Below are 18,148 nucleotides of genomic sequence, written 5' to 3'. Positions count from 1 at the left end.
GACCTTGTTCAAGCTCGCCATCATGCATTTTCCCGTCGAAGTCTTCTGACATCTCGATGGCGTTATCCTCGCCTTTTGTATCAGGTTTTGAGCTAAGGTCCTCCTCCTCCTTCTCTTGACCCTTCTGAAATGTATCTTCTACCTTTAGGAAAAGCGTAAGAGCACTGGTGAATACTGAGCTTTGTGTAACAGTGTAGAAGTACTCTGTAGCAGGAGAGAAAACAGCCAACCAGACATCTGATAAGGATGGCCACATGCATAATTTATGAGGGGTGCTTTACATTTCTGGATTAAATTTTTATTTCATTGCTTTTCTGATCAAAGAATACTGTTTGGGCTTTCTTCATGAGAATTGTAAAAACACTACCATCAACCACAAGACAGACAAACCCATCCCAACCAACCAACCAAAACCCCAAATCAATACTCTAGACATGGCTTAGGAGGTAAAGAGAGCTAGCTGCTTTTCCAGAGGACCTGGGTTTGATTCCCAGTCCCAACATGACAGCCCACAACTGAGGGCACTGTACACAGACACGCATGAGGTAAAATCTCCATACATGCAAAAAAACCAAAATATTAAAAAATATTTATGTAAGCTGAAACTTAGTAGATTTTGGTAACATTTTATCTTACTTAACATTTGCAATGAGTTGTACTTTCTATTAGTTTCCCATCATTTTAAATCTTGAATCCTTTTCATCTAGAGAAATACTATGTGACTGAGTAATACTAGAGAGATACAGAAAATCTGAAATAACAGTTAAAAAGTAGAGTGTCATCATATAAACACCAGCATCAGTTTATTTTCTAAAAATTCTTTCCAGTTTTCCTTGCCAAGAAAAATAATTTGGATTGGTTTTAACTTTTTGTTTTTTGTTTGAGTCAGGAACACGGGCAAAATAACTCCACAACTTATCCCCTGACCTCTTACACGGGTCTGCCTCATCCCACCCCTGCACAAAATAAATAAACAAAAATTTAAAATTAAACAAAACAAAACCAATTACCCAAAGCCCCCAAAATACTCTTTAGCAATCAGCAAATCCCTGTTTAAAACCAAACCACAAAGGCCATTCCTTCTAAAACTATAATCATAACCAGTGGCTGAGTTGCAAAGGTCCTGTGGCTTTTAGGTTGTTACTTAAAGACTCGCCTAAGTTGCAATATCTGTAGGACTACAGAGGTCAGTATGAGGCTGTTGGCCTAGTAACACGTTTGATAAACCCTGAAGAGGAGAGTGGGTGTACACAAGCAGTGTGAACGTACCTGTTCCTCGTTTTCTATCTGGTCACTCACATCCTTCATGCCCTCGCCATCTCCGATCCCACCGCCCTCGTAGTCATGGAACTGCGTCGCTCCCTCTGCTGCTGAATCTTCCATCAATTCTTTGGGTAAGCAAAACCCCTGGGGGAAAGATCCAGCAAATGCTGTATAATCTTGCTGGGAGTGCAGCAGTTTATGAACATTGTCTTCCCACTTGGAACCGGCAGACCCACGCACTTGGCCTCTGGCACAGCAATGCTGAGGTGCCAGGGATGAAGGACAGCAGAAGGACAGCAGGATGGACAAGCCCGAGCCCCGCCACTGAGCAGGAGGCAGGCTCAGCTACAACCACGAGCAAGTAACAAAACTGATTCACTTGGAAAGAAGCTTGAAAACAAGTACTAAAAGTAATGGCTCTCGATCAGAAGTTTTATTTAACAGAAAACATATGCTATTGGTCAATGCTCAAGTCTTTTCCTGCTGAACTATGTTATCATTATTGTCTAACGCTCACCTCTCTCTCTGTGTGTGTATAAAGGTAGTATGTATGTATGTGTATGCATGTATGTAAGTGTACTTGTGTACAAGGCATGATGCATGTGTGGAGATCAAACTTCCAAGAGTTGATTTTTCCTTTCACCAAGTGGGTTTTAGGAATTGAAGTTAGGTTGTCAGGCTTGGTCAAGTCCCCTCACCTGCTAATCCATCTTACCCACTTCTGGGCTATATTACTTTAAGTGTGTTCAGATATAGGCAGATGAATGAGTCTGCACAGGAAGAAGATTCAGATACCCTTGGCATACCACCACAGTAGCTCTCTGGTGGACAGCCACCAGGCCTCCAGGCTGCTATGGAGCTCAGGCCAAGGCCTGTCAGCAGACAGAGACAGACATCAAGACATCCTTTATGCTGTACTTTCTTTCTTTCTTTATTGATTTTTGAGACAGGGTTTCTCTATGTAGCCCTGGCCAAAGCCTGTCAGCAGACAGAGACAGACATCAAGGTATCCATTATGCTGTAATTTATTTATTTATTTATCTATTTATTTATTTATTGGTTTTTTTGAGACAGGGTTTCTCTGTGTAGCCCTGGCTGTTTTGGACGTGCTCTGTAGATCAGGCTGGCCTCAATCTCACAGAGACCCACCTGCCTCTGCCTCCTGAGTGCTGGGATTAAAGGCGTGCGCCACCACCACCCTCTCTTCCATTATCTTTTGCAGAGTTTTCTTTAAGGAACAACAAGAAAGAAGACAGAGGGGTAAACCTGAAGACCACCCCATCACTCAACAGACACACATACTTATGTTCTGGATATGAGGCCAAATGACTTACTCCTGCTTTTTAACTCCAGGTTCCGGAGACTAAGAATAACCAGTCCAGACTCCCTACTCTGTTTGTAATCCCCTATTTCATATATATTGTATTAGCTGGAACAAAAAAAAAAAATCTCAGAATACGGAGGGGAAAAAAAAATTAAAAAAAACCCTTTTTAAAGTCATTTGATGGTGGTGCTTATAAGAAGTATTAGTAATTGTAATCAGATCTACTTGGAAAAGTACCTAACTTGAGGCCAAGAACTATATTTTCTACATTGCACCACATCTGCTGGGTTTCGCTGTCTCTGAATCAAGGGCACATCTGCAGTCCACAATTTCGCTGCTTTTCACGGTAGTGCATAGATCTTAACGAAAGAACAACTTTCTCTTCTTTAGCACCAAGACCTCTTTTATCATTTGACCATAATCGAACTTGTAACAGCCGTAAGGCTCTGTGTTGTCCATCTAGCTCAAGAGATCTCTGAGGACTTCAAATGGACAGGAAGGGAAGCCTGAGTCAAGAGAAGGCAGCAGCTTTTAGACAGCCCCTTTGGTCAAGACAGGGGTTTATACACTTTAAAACCTTACTGGAAATCCTGCTTAGCAATCAGGTTCCAGACACACTCTACACACAGAAGGAGACAGACCACCACCTGCTATTTCCAACAGCTCACCATAAAAACCCAGAAAGCCCTGGAAAGAGGTGAAATATGTGTGTGCTGTTCATGGCATTCCACACCAACAGGCCTTACCTTCTGAGCGAGTTCTGTGAAGGTCTGGGCAAGCACAGAGAGCAGCTTGGCAGTGCTTCGGTGAGTTGCCAGAGACGTGGTCAGGAAGAAGAGCACAAGGTCTGAGAAGCCGCAGAGCATGGGCACCAGGCGCACTAGCATGCAGCAGGACTGGCTGAAGACCTGAGGAAACAAATGCCCAATTACACTGCTTAAGAGGTGCTCCCTCAGGAGTAATGAGATGCTCCAGAGTCAGACAGTGGCATAGGACAAGACTTAGGAATGTGATGAAAGTCATCCACTCTAAGTAGCTGTGTTTTAATCTCATCTCCTAGCTCAGAGACTTTTTCCTTATACACATTCATAAGCAGACACTGTGCCTTCTCAGCCAACCAGTTAGTTAGTTAACAGCATCACCATCATCACTACTATTACTATTACTACTATTATTTTTGAGGCAGGATCTTACTCTGTAGCCCAGGCTGTCCTGGAACTCACCTGGCTGGCCTCAGATTCATGGTGATTCTTATGCCTCCCCAGTGCTGGGATTACAAATCTGAACCATGATACCCAGCATATAGCATTATTATTACTGCTTCGTTACATGGGCGCTGGGAATAGTTGTACAGCCTCATCTGATTAGCTCAAGTATTTATAAATAACAATGTCCTACAAAATAAGCTGCTTCTCAGGGCTGGTCTCAGGGCCTACTGCTTCTCATTGTTAAAGCAACACCAGGAACAAGTGATGGAGAGGCAAACTGACCCTAACAGTAGGTATTTGTAGAGGAATACATGGCTGCTCTGGCAAGAGATCACATACAAAGACCTTCTAGGTCTGTGTGATCCATCTGGAAAACAAACACTCCTTTAATCCAGGAGACAGAGGCAAGCAGATCTGAGTTCAAGGCCATCCTGATATAGAACAAGTATCAGGCAAATAAAAGCTTAGGTCCAGGCGTGGTGGGACAGGACTTTAATCCCAAACAATGAAGGTAGTTTGTAGAGGGAAAATTTGTTTGAAAGTGATGTCTAATTGAATGGCAGAAAATGTGATGAATCGGAGAAAGATTTGATAGAATAGGATACGCACACCTCTCATGAGAAGACAGAGGACAGGGAAGCTACTTAAGGAGAGAGAGGAGACAGCTTCTCCAGGATAGTAATAGAGAGACAGGCTGCAGATAAAGAACTCAGATGAAGACTGAATGAGACGCCAAGAGAGAAGCCAGACTGAATAAGTCACCTAGGAGAGGCGTTAGAGCCAGACCAGCTGAGTTGAACCAGCCAGCCCAGAGCTCAGAAACAACAAGAAAGGGTGAGCAAGGAGTAAGTCTCAGAGGCTGAAAATGTTCTAGGCCTAGGTTAGATTGTCCGGAGGCTAGAAGCTTCCAGGACTAGGCCTAGGTTAGCAGAAGGAGGCAGTGAGCCTCTGAGACAACAGCTGAAGCAGGCGAATAGGTGGCCTGGATGGCCAGCACTTTTGCACCTGTTAGAGAGCAAATGCTCAGTCCTTTTAAAGCTATTCAAGGACCAAATCCTCAGTGAACTAGGTAGGCACTGGGGTCTGCTAAGTCCACCCTCAAGCGAGGTGAAGGCCACTGTCTTTTACTCATCCGCTCTGGGGAGCACTGACTCTGCTATGAGCAGCTGTTACCTTGTGCTTGGTTGTGTTGCCATCCTCATTGCAGGACTTCAACCTCTCCAACAGCTCAGAGACTGAGGAAATTATTTTCTGGACATGTAAAGTGCTCACACTGGCCCAGAAGTCATCCTCTAAGAGTTTTGTTAGATGTCCTGGTTGCAGACTCTCAAAGCTTGCCTCTTCCTTCATTCCTGAAAACACAAGCAGCAAAGCCAACCTCTTCATATCTCTCCTCCCACAGCCTATATCTAACATGTGCCTTTAGTTAGCTAAAGAAACCAGCCATGAAGTTATAGAAGTCAGAGGAACTTTACAATTAACTTTTGTGCAACTTTCAAACATACCATCCTCTTCTTGTGGTCTCTTTTCAGCAGCGCTGTCTTCTGCTTTCTTACTGTTTCTTTCTGCCAAGTTCTGGATGGTGCAGAGGATGGCCCGGATGGCATTTTCTATTTGCTCTGAAAAGTCTTCAACAAAGCTTTCCTCCAGCATCTGGTTTCCTAGGAAGCAAGACGGTACACAGCAAAGCCCACCAGTCACTCCGTGTGGCGGGCATCTCTTGAATCTCTAGTGATAACTCATTCATTACTTTTCAAATGGCTGGAAGTAAAGTACACTACTACTTGCTAGCCACGATGTCAAGCTGTGCTGGCTCCAAGGACAAAAAGGCAGATTCCTCAGCTATATACACCTGAGCTTATCATTTTATACCGCTGTTACAAAAACAGTACAAAAATGAAAGCAATATAATTATGGTGTGTTCAACCCCCTCTGTTTATTTCACATATTGGCCTCAGGCATTTCAGTCTAAGGGAAACTGTAAAGGACGGGTGAGCCTGTGCTCTTCTGAGGCACAAACCTCCAACAGGCCAGAGTGTGTCATCAGTAGAGATCTGCACTGAAATTCCCATCACCTCACTTACCTCCTTGCTTGTGTGGAATGAACAAACATGCTTTCCAGGCAGTGAAGTCTTCTACGGCTTTACTGATTTCTCCTCTTAGATATTCCAGGCTTTCAACTAATGCCATTCGTGATTCTGTTTGTTCAACCTGTGCCCCTGGAAGAATGAACAAGGACGCTAGGCCTTGCAAATGAGCTGACACTTGGGACAGGCAGTTCAGCCCAGAAGAGCAAATTTCAAAATCTTCCCTGCAACAGAAATATCATAATGTTGAAAAGGCAACAACCAGTGCCCACTCCCGGCTTCCCCTAACCACAACAGACTGCAACATCCCAGAGTTTACAGTTTACATGTATCACAAGCTACTATGTAGGTCTGCTGAGTGACAGGATGCAAGCACAATTCTTTTCATGATTTTAGCCCAAGAAATAATCAAGACACACTTACCATGTATGAAAGAGGGTTTCACAAGACTGCTGTCTAATTTTATCAACACCAGCTTTCATAGTTTTAATTGTTTTCAGCATCTCCTTCAACCCTACAGTTGCCTGTTGCCAGAGCTGATCTTGTCTCCGCATCTGGCAACCAGATGGCAGCTGACTTGTAGGTACTGGGGATGGGCAGCTCAGATCAGAGGGAAGTGAGTCTGGCACTGCTCCAGATACTGCAGTATCACTGTGGCCGGCAGCTGGCCCTGCATTGGGACAGCACTGGAAGAGCCAGGAGATCTGCTCCAGCAGGACCTGGCTCTGCATGGCCAGGTGCTGCAGTCGTTCTGTCCACTGCTGCACACTGTCCTGAGGGGGGAAGGCCACAGGATAGACAGGGGGCCCTGCCAACCTGCTGTGAATCTCTTGTACACAGCTGAGGAGGTTTCTGTACAGAAAAATGTAGAGAAAAGACAATGTTATCTTCATCCCTGCCACCAGGTTGCTTGTAATGAGTCAATTTGTCTTATGGTTCTGAACAAGCACGGTTTTTCATAAAATTAAGAAAGTCTGGGAACATAGCTCTGTGGAAGAGGACTTAACAGGATGGGGATGGGGCCAGGTTTACACATGCACACTGGCTCACACACCTGTGCATACATTCATTATGTCTTGGCTGTCTAGGTATGTATGCTCTTCCCAGATGTTAAGAAAACAGGTAAAAAAAATTTTTTCGCTATGTTAAAATGCCTTGTCAGGAAAAGTATCAAAACTCATGCCATTATCAGTTGATCCTCATAGCCAGCCAGTCAACTAACAGTCACAGCAAGCCAGTGATTTCAACTTTTAATACCTTGCTAAGTAAGGTCCAATGAGCTGAGCAAAAAATAGAAGCCAAACTGAATACAAGCCAAGAATCTTGCCAAGAACCTACTCAAGATGCTGACAGCCTTCCTAACTGTGCTCGTCTCATATTACCTGTGTTTAACTGTCCTGGGAAATCTACAAGCTCGACAGAAGCAGACTTAACTCCAGTCCCAAAGCCGAGGAAGGCCCAGGATCAAGAACACACTCTGACTGCTAACCTATCTCAGTAAAGCTTCTCACTCCAGACCCAGTTCACACAACTCTTTTGACTGTTTCGGCTCAGACAGAACCTCAGTCCACAGACTGATTTTTGCTGACCATGTCATGCAACGGCCTGACACCAGAGGGGAGCAGTAGGGCCAAGAGAAACTCAATCTGCCTCTGTGGGCTCAAAGCCACTTCAGAGAGTGGAGGGTACTCCTCCCAGCATGTGAAGCAACTCTAAGCCAATCTACACAGATCCTAATTGGCTGCAACCCTGCTTGTCAGAACATACCTGAGGATGATCCACTGCTCAGTCAGTGTGGTCAGGGAGCGACGCTGTCGGATGAGCAGCTTCATCAAGTGTGCTGAGAATCCCTTACATCTGTCCACATTACCCATGCCCATCTCCTGGCAGAAGGAAGAGAAAAAGCATGCTGAAGGCATTGCTGACAACACCTGCCCTCCTACACATGCACCAGATGCTCTACCAGAAAACTTTTTTCCCTTACAAAAAAAAGAGTTATGGTTTGTTTTGCCTGCATATATGCATGTGTACCATATACATGTCTGGTGCCCTTGAAGGTCAAAAGAGGACATCTGATACCCTGGAACTGGAGTTACAATAAGAGGTCCCAGGAGCCACACTACATCACACTGGTTTAAATTTAACAAGCTGATCAATGCCTGGTAAGGTCAGATGGTAGCATGGATCAACAGAACAGATGCTTTCCCCAGCCCACGTCAGTCTACCTTGACAGGAGCTGCTAGGGCTGCAGTAAGCCTGGTGTGCCGTGCAAGGGAGCGATAAAAATACTTCTGGCACCCATTCCACAAAGATGAAATTTCTGTGAGAAGCCTAGGAAAGAAACGAGACAACTTATTGTATTAAAACCACAACAGCTACCCACCAAAAATCCTAAGGGCTCAAGACTTCTGAGAATATTTAGGTGTAACCCAGAATCAACAGTTGAAATTGATGTGTCTACAAGAGGAACTTAGCACGGAAGCATTCCTGACAAATAAGCAGCAGCAGTGGTATGTTCTCTCTGGGGAAACCTTTATAAACTAACTTGGTAGTGGAAGGTATGGTTTATAAACCGTGAAATGAACAGGGACTAATCAGATAACGAAGAACTGCGCGCGCGCGCGCGCACACACACACACACACACACACACACAATGGTAACAATGCAGGGACAGCTTAACATGGGGCCACACAGAGACCATATGGGAATGCAGGCTCATCTGGCATATTGTCCGGAAAACCTGGAACTCTAGAAGCTGCTATACAACTCCCCATTTTATTTTATTTTTTGGTTTTTCGAGACAGGGTTTCTCTGTATAGCTTTGGCTGTCCTGGACTCACTTTGGAGACCAGGCTGGCCTCGAACTCACAGCGATCCACCTGCCTCTGCCTCCCAAGTACTGAGATTAAAGGTGTGCACCACCACGCCCGGCACAACTCCCCATTTTAAATGCTGTTCTGACTCAAAGAAACTGAGCATCACAGCACATCCAGATCACTCACAGAACAGCATGGGCAGCTCTGACTCAAAGGAAGTCAGTTCTCAAACTGAGTCGTTTAGAACTTACATATGTGTACGCGAGAGGGAGGGAGAGAGGGATGGAGGGACAGAGGGATTGATTGATTCCCAGCTGCAGTTCAAATAAGCAGACCTTAGGGAGCCAAATGAACAGAGAAAGAAGACACAGAGGCAGCAGCAGGTCTGTAATGAAGAATGTACTTAGCGCCACAAACCAACAGAGGAAGGCAGCAGACACAAAAAGGGAAGGTAGTAACAAATGCATACTTAACATACTAGGTGCCAAATCTTTTTTGTAATCTCTGTTTGGAAGTTTAGTACAATTCAAAAACCAACCAACCTAGAATCAGCCTCCCGAGTGCTGCTGACTAAGGACAATGCGCTCTGGAGATCTAATGGGTGAAGGTGAAGCAACTCTTGAGGACTTTTTGAACGGGCCCAGGAAAGACCTTTTCGATACGACAGACCTAGGAAATCAACAGCACTCATTAAAGCGAAGTAACTCAGGGAGAAAACACTATGCCCTAAACGGTCCGTGTAGTCAAAGTAAAGTTTGAGACATGTATCACCAGAAACTTGTCAGAGATACAGGCATAGGTAGCCAGGGATCACAGTTCATGCCTATAATCTCAACATGTGTGAGGCCAGCAATACATAAATGAACCAACTAAAACAGGACCAGCCCCTGCATTCCCCAATGCTGAAAAGCACTGTTCTCTGATAGGAGAGATTAGGACACTGCTGAAAGCAGAAACTATTAATTCTAAGACACCTCACCACAAATCCTGTAAACATTTGTTTTCTGAAGAAATACTGTTCACTGTAGAATCCATAATTCATTGTAGGATCTTCCCATGTGTGCTTGGAATTCTTAGAATGACATTTCATAACTGCCTAGTACTTTTTGTTTTATACCGTTTCAGGAATTTCCTATCCGTCAGGGTAGCCCACTACTGCTGTAACTAACTCCAGCTTCAGGGGAAGAGACTCTCTTCTCTGGCCTCCATGAGCACCCTCATACCTCACATGTGCACACACAGAACTTTAAATAAAAACAAGTGTCGGTGATTATGTTTTCTAGTTTCATGAGTGAGCCTTACCAATTCTTGCAAGGTATTTAAAAAGGTCTGATAAGGCTCGCTGCTTCTGCATGAGAATGTGCTTGGCTTGTGAATGCTGCTTTTCTTTCTCAGCAGAGGGATCCACCTTTAAGCTCTGCAGCTCACTTACAGAGGAAATCACTTCACCTGTAGAAAAACAAAACCCCAAGGCCTCAGTAACGTGTGCGCATCTGCTCCACGTTCGTCTTTCACTTGTACTCTCAACAGTATCTGGCAAATGTTCGACAATCTGTGCTTGAGCTACACGTGTGAATGCATGGAAATGGAGAAGTAATTATATCTTGAAAATAAACCAAAAACCAACTGGATAATTTACCATGCCATGAACTTCACGCACCCAGAGGGAATCTCTGGTAACGGTACTCTCTTCCTTCTCTGTAGCTAGCATATACTAAATTCTCTTTTAATCTACACAGGTTCAGTCACACCACCTGGACTTCTACTTTACACCTTCTTTCTCTTTTTACTTTTGGTGAAACAGGGTCTCACTATGTGTGTAGCTGGCCTGAACTCAGACATGCATCTAGTTTGGATTCCTGAATGTGCCTCATCACAACTGGCTTCCACTTAACTAACTTGTTTTTACAAGATTTATTTTTAACTTTATGCTGTGTCTTTGTCTTTACACGCCTGTGATCACTGTGTATCTGGTGCCTGCAGGCCAGAGGAAGGTGTTAGGTCGCCTGGAACTGCCATGTAGATGCTAAGGTACCTACCTAAGGAGTTTAAGACCAACCTGAACAACACAAAAAGACACAACAACCCAACCAAGATCAAAGGCAACCCACTATTCCTAGTTTTCATGAGATGACAGAGGGATGTATTTACAACACTCTACGTTATTGGCAGGCCTCAGTCTTTGGACTTTGGTTTGTAGCACACCTGTTTAAATACTATATAAGATGTCAAAAATGACAAGAGGTCCCATATTCCCAGCCATCTTGGGCCATGGGGAACAGAGCAAGTCTCCCCTTTGCCCTGGCTGTTGACACTCACCAGTGAACTGGTCAAGGCTTTCCACTAGGTGAGGTAGGGGACTCTCCTTCATAAATACCAGGCACATTTTCCTCATTCGTTTTGAGAGTCTTGGCAAGCGACGCAGAAGTTCTCCCTCCACAGATACAGCACCAACACTCTGGCATTGCTCTATACCTAAAGCCTTTGAGACAGTACAGCTTAGCTTCATTGCCAAGAAGGAAGTAACTAAAATCCAGAAGTTTGAGACCAACCTTCATCTAATTTGATGGACACTAAATTTAAAGCAACTTCTTTCCTCATCTTCCTCCCTCCTCACTCACAAATACAAAACCACCATCATCTTACGAATAGAAATGAGCACACAGATATGGATACTGAAGAAACCCGCATTATGGGCATGCCTTTAACCCAGCACTTGGAAGGCAGAGGCACCCGAATTACTTTTCTGTACGTGTGTGACTGACCTAGCAAGTCATGAGGCTTTAACCTATCAAGACAGGACCAACAGTCAGACTGCAGCTGATTCTTTCCTTCTGGCCTTTATTCCAGAAAGCAAGCTTGGGTCATCAGGACTATACAGCAGTCAGTCTACCTGCTAAGCTACCTTGGTGGCACAAGATCATGGTTTCTGCCTAATTCTGTAGCACAGCAAGGCAAATAATCAAATGTTATGTAGATCTAAAGACGAAAATCCAAAGGCATTCCTTATCTGGTTCCCAGGACACCTCTTAACCTAAAGATGTTGCTTGACTGGCATGGGATTAGATAAGCACCATCCCACAAGCTAGTACCTGCCATGTTGTTGGCTGTGCTAACAGGGTCTCCCTCAGCGCCTTGTTCAGACCCTGAATGGGCGATGTCTCAAGCGCAGCTTCCTCTGCTGGCTTTGGCAAACAGTCAAGCTGCTCTTCCTTGTTGCTCTCTACCAGACAGGACCGACAGGGTTCATTCAGCACAGCTTCAAATTTCTTCATGAATTTGAAGAGGGTCCTGATATCATGTAATAACAGATGTCAGGCTAAAAACACATCATTTTAAGGAAATCTGAGAGCAAAGAATTATAAAACACGTGCACGCACACACACTCTATAGCTACGCTGATCTCCTTAAGCATTCATAATTATTTTGGATTTCTAAGAGAAAAAATATGGCAAATACTCTTACCCCCACCTTTTCTACAGGAGAAAACGGAAGATAACGACCTAGTGGGTGCTGGAGTGCTAGCCACTGACACACAGCCTGCTCTGTCCCAGCACACTTTGTTTGTGGTAGCATGAGGGTAGTATAGGTCTGGAAACTATGGAGTCTTGCAGCCTACCATACAAACGTGGTTTTTTAAAGTTACTCTCGGCTTTAAAAGATAGATTACCTATGTGTCTTTTCCACAGATTGTTTAATGGACCAGAAGCTGACATCATTCCACTTTGATATCTTCACAAATTCCTAAAGGACAAAGGAAGTTCCGGAAATGGCTTTACAAAGCTTGTGTCCCCTCTTCTCCCTTACATTATCTACCTGTCAAAGGCCCAAGGCCATCCCTTCCCTAACACAGGATTGTGTATCACAGAATATGTAGAAGAATAAAAGAGGAACCATTATTTGCCTCAAACAATCAAAAAGAGTGATGCTACTATCAATAATTCATTTGATAGGTACTCCAGCTTAAAAACCACCATGACGACCCTACGGCACTCCACGGCAAATGTCCCATATAATGTGGCACACATCTGAGATAGACAAAGACCAGCAGACTGGTTCTCTAGTAAACTTTTACAGCACCTCGCCCTGTCCCCATCTCTCTATTATAAGGATCAAATAACAGAACTTTTTTTAAAAAAAAAAAGAGAGAGAGAAAGAGGCTGATTTTGTTCTTTCAAGGATAATCATGACAGCTATCCATCTTACTTTAAGTTCTTTTTCTATGGGGGAGCGAAGTTCCACAATTTTAGCTTGAACCGGGTCAAGAAACTGGTTGTAAAAATGGTACAAATTCCACAGAACACTGCAAAGGGAATCTGGAAGGATTGAAAAGGTAAAAACATGTTACACTCACTGTATATGCTCCTGGTACTAGCCTGAGCCTTCCTCCCAACCACACCATAAAATTATAGCACATTCCACGGTTAGGTTCATTAAAAACCTGTCTGAGCTTAGCACCCCTCAAAAATGCAGGCTGTAAAAGCTGCCCTATTTTCATTTCAACTTGTAGCAGATTTACTGCCGTTTTTTTTTCTTACAGATGATATACTGTGAATCGCCCTAATCCTTAGAATTCTTTGTCTAACATTCATAAAATCAATATAGACATTATGCTTATATTAAAAAATGACATTAAAATGTTCACCTCAACTGCTTATTCACATACAATCTCCACTTAATTGACAGTGATGACTTAATCCCAAATCTGCTGGCATAGTAACTGACACCAGCAGTCTTTACATGGAGCTTATCTTTCGGCAAGCTCCAGGCAAGCCGCAGCTTCACAATGAGACTGTGTCTCAAAGAGTGCATAGTAAATGAGGAAAAAAGTCCTCACCTTTTCCTTCAACTTGAGGCATCAGTAAGACATGGCAATGGAAAACCAGTAACATCTGAAGTCGTACACGGAACTCTCCCAACGAAGACCCTTCAATGAATGCTTGTAGCGTGCTGACCAGCAACATCAGGGTCATCTGCTTGTCGTCTTTAGAAAGATTCACAGAGCAAAGCACACATGTACCTTCAACCATCCCTTCCATCCCTCACATGCATACAGTGTGCCATGCATCAAAGGAGCAAAAACCAGTAGGCAGGTACCACATCAAACTGAAGCAATGATTATGTTTACAGTGACTGACTTACGCTAAGACCTATATGTAACAGCAAATTATAGAACAGCAGCATGAAGCAGCTTTAATTCAAGCATGTCAACTACTACTGACAGCAAGACAATGTCCTGGGCATACAGAGGAAGTGGCCTAACGTTACGGTGCGCATGACCCCTAGAGCGCATGCAGGCCGCCCGCCTTACCTTCCTGCTGCTCAGTGCGCTCCTGCATGTGCTTCTCCAGCATCTGGTAGATGGAGAACCAATGCTTGGTGGACTTCTCAGTGTGGCGTCTCATGGTGTTATCCAAACTCACTGACCAGCAGCTGGCCATAAGGGAGGAGTGAAAAAAAGAAGAAAGAAAAGGCAGCGGAGACACTTAGGTAAATCCATTTGAAATCACAGACTCATAATTGATTTGCTGCCTCAGATGTCTAGCCTATTTAATTAATACAGGACTGCTTGGCCTGTTTAGGGCTTCCTTTAAACTCTATGGTTAAAGCACACGCTGTAGCTGTCTGTGTGTTACACACATAAATCCAGGGGCAGGCAGGAGAGGTCACTTACTTCAGCTCCAGCTTACGCCATCGAATGATCATCTGACTGACTAGATCAAGATGTTTCCGGAGAGACAATGTTCGACTTGCATTCTCCTCCCAATCCTAAAGAAACAAAGCCCTTTCATTGCCATCATCAACCCCTTAGTCCCCTCAGTAACACCTCAGACTTTCCTCAGGCGACCCATTACAATTTTACCAGTCACAACAAATGGTCATGCGATACAACACCAGCAGAGGCAAAGGCAGAGTCTGTGATTGTGTCAGAATTCCTGCTGCTGGCTCTTTATCCTCTGACTACTTCCTGTCAGATGGGAAGACAGCAGACCACTGGAGGTGTGTGGAGATAGACATGGTGCAGGCCAGTCTTGTTCCAGCACACTCAGCTCCTCGTCACTAGGCCACCCTCCAAATAGCTGCTATTCCACCAACAGCACATCCACTCACTAGCACTGACTTCACCCCAACTCAGAAGGACTAAGCAAGAATCTTTATCTTTCTCTAAACCAAACTGTACCTTTCTGTTCTAACACAGGTGTCAAGCGACATCTTGTCCAAATACCAAAAGCTAAACAAGGAAAAGAAGAAATCTTACTTGTGCCTTTGCCAGAAGGATCTCTAAGCCATTCAGGAGCTTTGAGATGGGACTAGAAAGCGGGAAACCACGAATTCTGTCCATTACAACCAGCAGCTTAAAAAAAAAAAAAAAAAAAGGATTTGGAATCATTAGTAATTGAGAGTGAAGAGTTGTAACAGGAATTTTTACTCTGTGCTTCACAAACACCTACAAAAGACTGTGGAAGAGAACTTTCATGGCCTTGGAACCTGACTGAAGGAAACTTTTATAAGTTGCCTTATTCTGAAAATAAGACTGATTCTGACAGTTTGTTTTTCTCAACGTTAAAGGTTATAAAATGGGGCTGGAGAGATGGCTCAGAGGTTAAGAGCACTGAATGCTTTTCCAAAGGTCCCGAGTTCAATTCCAGCAACCACGTGGCAGCTCACAACCATCTATGTGATTTGATCTGCAGGTGTACATGCAGACAGAGTACTGTATACATAATAACTAACTAAGTAAGTAAATAAATAAGTCATTTATCCCAGCTTTTAAAAAAGTTATGAAATATGCTAACATCCTGCAATTCTGTGATGAGAACCTCACTGTGTTAGAGGTAAGCCTTTGTTTCTACGTATAAACGTACAAGTCAACATCCTTGGAGATAGTTTGAGGCCACATCCACCGGATAAATTTGCATCTGTGGGCAGGCAACTCGCTCTTTCCTAGCTGGCTATACTACCTGTTGAAGAACGGGGTGCTCTGGCCAGTCCTGCAGCAACTCATTGACAGCTTCGGAAAAGCCTTGAAGCACAGGCTGGCACTCCCGTGCTTCTGCCACATTGGGGTGCTGGTAGAAATCATAGGGCCCCTCAGGCTTCATCATCAGGTCCGAGGTGGCCTCCCCACAGAGAGTGTTATAGGAGAGAGTGCAGGCCAAAAGCTGACTTCCCAAGAGCTGGTCATTCAGCTCAACTCCTGTGAGGGTAACAAGATCATGAGATGGTCAGTGAACTCAGCAAGATGGTTTACAGTAAATTATAAAGATGTCAGAAACAATCAACTTATCGACCAAAGCCTCCTTCCAAAGGATGAGTTAATTGATGAAACCACGTTGGAAACTTCATATAACCAACTGATACCAACCATATTCTGTGAATCTCATAGAATTGCGGAGTTCCCAGATTGTTTGGAAAACAAAAAAATGAGGGCCAGGTGTGGTGGCACAGGCCTGTAATCCTCCTTGGGGTGGCGGAGGCGTTTGTATCTTAGTGTGTGAGACACAAGGTTTTTACTCCCAGCACCATAAAAAATAAACAAAGTCTCAACAACAACCCCCATGAATCTGTTAGAAAAGTGTCAAGACTATGAGAGGAAAAGTGTAAACAATTCAAGGAAAACCACCACATAAGGGAAGTCCAAAACCTTTCTCACAGGATGCTAAGGAGAATCTGCATTATTGCAGTTTTTAATCAATTTATTAAAAATTTAAGCTATGGTAACTAGGAACTAAAAGAAAATGAGAATGTCACTATCTTAACTGTTCCAGGAGTAGCAATATCATGTATTCATTTCGATTCCTCTGAGTATTGAAGACAGCCTCCATAGCCATCACAGGGTATCATGTACTCATTTGATTCCCCCAGTATTAAAGACAGCATCCATACCCATCACAGGGTAGAAGTGTGTCAGCAGCGATGCTCCAGTCTGATAGCAAGACAGAAAGAGGCTGAGGTAGTGCTTTGCTTCATGTGGTGGCACTGTCTGCTGGTACCAAAGGGACCGTGCAAAGCTGAGGCATAGCTCCTGGTGTATCAACATCACTGCCTGCATTGAACTCTGGGACAGGAGAGCTGAGTCTGTGGCTGCCTCCTCTTTCTGCCCATCCAAAGCTCCTTTTTGCTCCTCTAGTGTTGGTTCCACCAAAATATCTGCAAAGTCCTAAACAGCAATGAAACAGTGCATTTGGTTATAAGCAGTAGAAAATGCAGAGGAGGCGTGTGAACCATCAGGAGAACAGTGGCATTATGACGGAAGCACTGGATGTTGACACAGCGACAGCTTATCTTGCTACCTGGTCATGCAGTGGGAACAGCTTCCTGAGCTCCAGTTCTTCCTCCTCTTCCTCACTCAGGGCTGCCCTGCAGCTCCTGGTCCGATATCTGTACAGGCTGCTCTCTTGCTCTGCTTTCTCTTGGGCGATGTGCTCCTGTTCATCCCACTCATTGATGATCTCCTGGAAAGTTTTGTGGGCAGAAAAAGGAAGCATTCACAGGAACATAAGCAAGACTCATCAGTCTAGTCTCTCACAAATATACATGCTGCATGGGCCCCCAGACAAAAGTCAACAGCTAAGAAATAAAATCCCTGGAACAAAGAGCAAATGCACTTTCTTTCAAGCTGTGGGTGTTCAGCACTTTCCTGGCTTCTTTCTATATTGTTATAATTTCAAAGGTCTACAAGTCAACTATAATCCAATCCAATCCTAGTGCCCTTTTAGTTCAAGGGAAGTGACAAAGATTGCACTTAGTGGGCACTTAGGCAAGCAAGCCAAGGGTTCAACAATGAACTATGTTAGATGTTTCCTGAATGCCCCACTACCTCAGATTTTAGGTTCTTTTTGTTTTGTTTTTCGAGACATGGTCTCTCTGTGTTAGCCTTGGCTGTCCTGGACTCACTTTGTAGACTAGGCTGGCCTCTGCCGCTCAGAGTACTGGGATTAAAGGCATGTGACACCAGATTTTAGGTTCTTAAACTGGCAAAAAGTATAAATGACAATAGGCAGAGACTACAGTAATCTAAATAGTGAGTTCCAGGCTAGCTAGGACTACACAGTGAAACCTTGTCTCCAACAACAAGGAAAATGTATTCAATGAAGGAAACTGACATGCAATTGAATGTGGTTTTTTTCCTTGTTTGTTTTTTACGTGAGTCTTTTAGAATTAAATAACTAAACATGTATGGATGTTCTGCCTGCCTGTGCACTGGGTGTGCTTGGTGCCCAGCAAGACCCGAAGAGGGAGAAAACCCCTTGGAACTGGAGTTAAGGATGACTGTGAACCTCCACACAGCTGCTGATGCAATCAAACCCAGGTCCTTTGGAAGAACAGCATGAGCCATTTTTTCAGCCACCTCCTTCTTTTAGTCAGATATATCTCAGGCTATCTTCAAATTTCTTATACAGCTGCAGTTGGACTTGAATCCCTCCTGACTCTCCTGCCACTACTTT

At 44.0% G+C, this 18,148-nt stretch overlaps 1 protein-coding gene across 1 annotated transcript in view; it reads right to left on the bottom strand.

Annotated features, from left to right (window-relative positions):
• The window catches only part of MDN1 (midasin AAA ATPase 1), a 127,451-nt gene that overhangs the window by 18,932 nt on the left and 90,371 nt on the right, over positions 1 to 18,148 (bottom strand). Inside the window, exons 64-85 of the mRNA XM_084789073.1 lie at positions 16,994 to 17,155; positions 16,587 to 16,860; positions 15,662 to 15,897; positions 14,959 to 15,054; positions 14,374 to 14,468; positions 14,011 to 14,132; positions 13,537 to 13,683; positions 12,906 to 13,015; positions 12,370 to 12,443; positions 11,792 to 11,990; positions 11,019 to 11,181; positions 10,002 to 10,148; positions 9,242 to 9,368; positions 8,108 to 8,213; positions 7,650 to 7,765; positions 6,306 to 6,734; positions 5,880 to 6,106; positions 5,301 to 5,456; positions 4,969 to 5,147; positions 3,334 to 3,495; positions 1,270 to 1,407; positions 4 to 142 (exon numbers count right to left, since the gene is read on the bottom strand). Coding sequence (XP_084645199.1) covers positions 4 to 142; positions 1,270 to 1,407; positions 3,334 to 3,495; positions 4,969 to 5,147; positions 5,301 to 5,456; positions 5,880 to 6,106; positions 6,306 to 6,734; positions 7,650 to 7,765; positions 8,108 to 8,213; positions 9,242 to 9,368; positions 10,002 to 10,148; positions 11,019 to 11,181; positions 11,792 to 11,990; positions 12,370 to 12,443; positions 12,906 to 13,015; positions 13,537 to 13,683; positions 14,011 to 14,132; positions 14,374 to 14,468; positions 14,959 to 15,054; positions 15,662 to 15,897; positions 16,587 to 16,860; positions 16,994 to 17,155 — 3,604 coding nt within the window. The remainder of the gene's footprint in view (positions 1 to 3; positions 143 to 1,269; positions 1,408 to 3,333; positions 3,496 to 4,968; positions 5,148 to 5,300; positions 5,457 to 5,879; positions 6,107 to 6,305; positions 6,735 to 7,649; positions 7,766 to 8,107; positions 8,214 to 9,241; positions 9,369 to 10,001; positions 10,149 to 11,018; positions 11,182 to 11,791; positions 11,991 to 12,369; positions 12,444 to 12,905; positions 13,016 to 13,536; positions 13,684 to 14,010; positions 14,133 to 14,373; positions 14,469 to 14,958; positions 15,055 to 15,661; positions 15,898 to 16,586; positions 16,861 to 16,993; positions 17,156 to 18,148) is intronic.

This window comes from Acomys minous (genome assembly GCF_964271855.1).
Source record: "Acomys minous genome assembly, chromosome: 1".
NCBI classification, from domain to species: domain Eukaryota; kingdom Metazoa; phylum Chordata; class Mammalia; order Rodentia; family Muridae; genus Acomys; species Acomys minous.
This window is presented reverse-complemented; position numbering and strand designations above follow the sequence as displayed.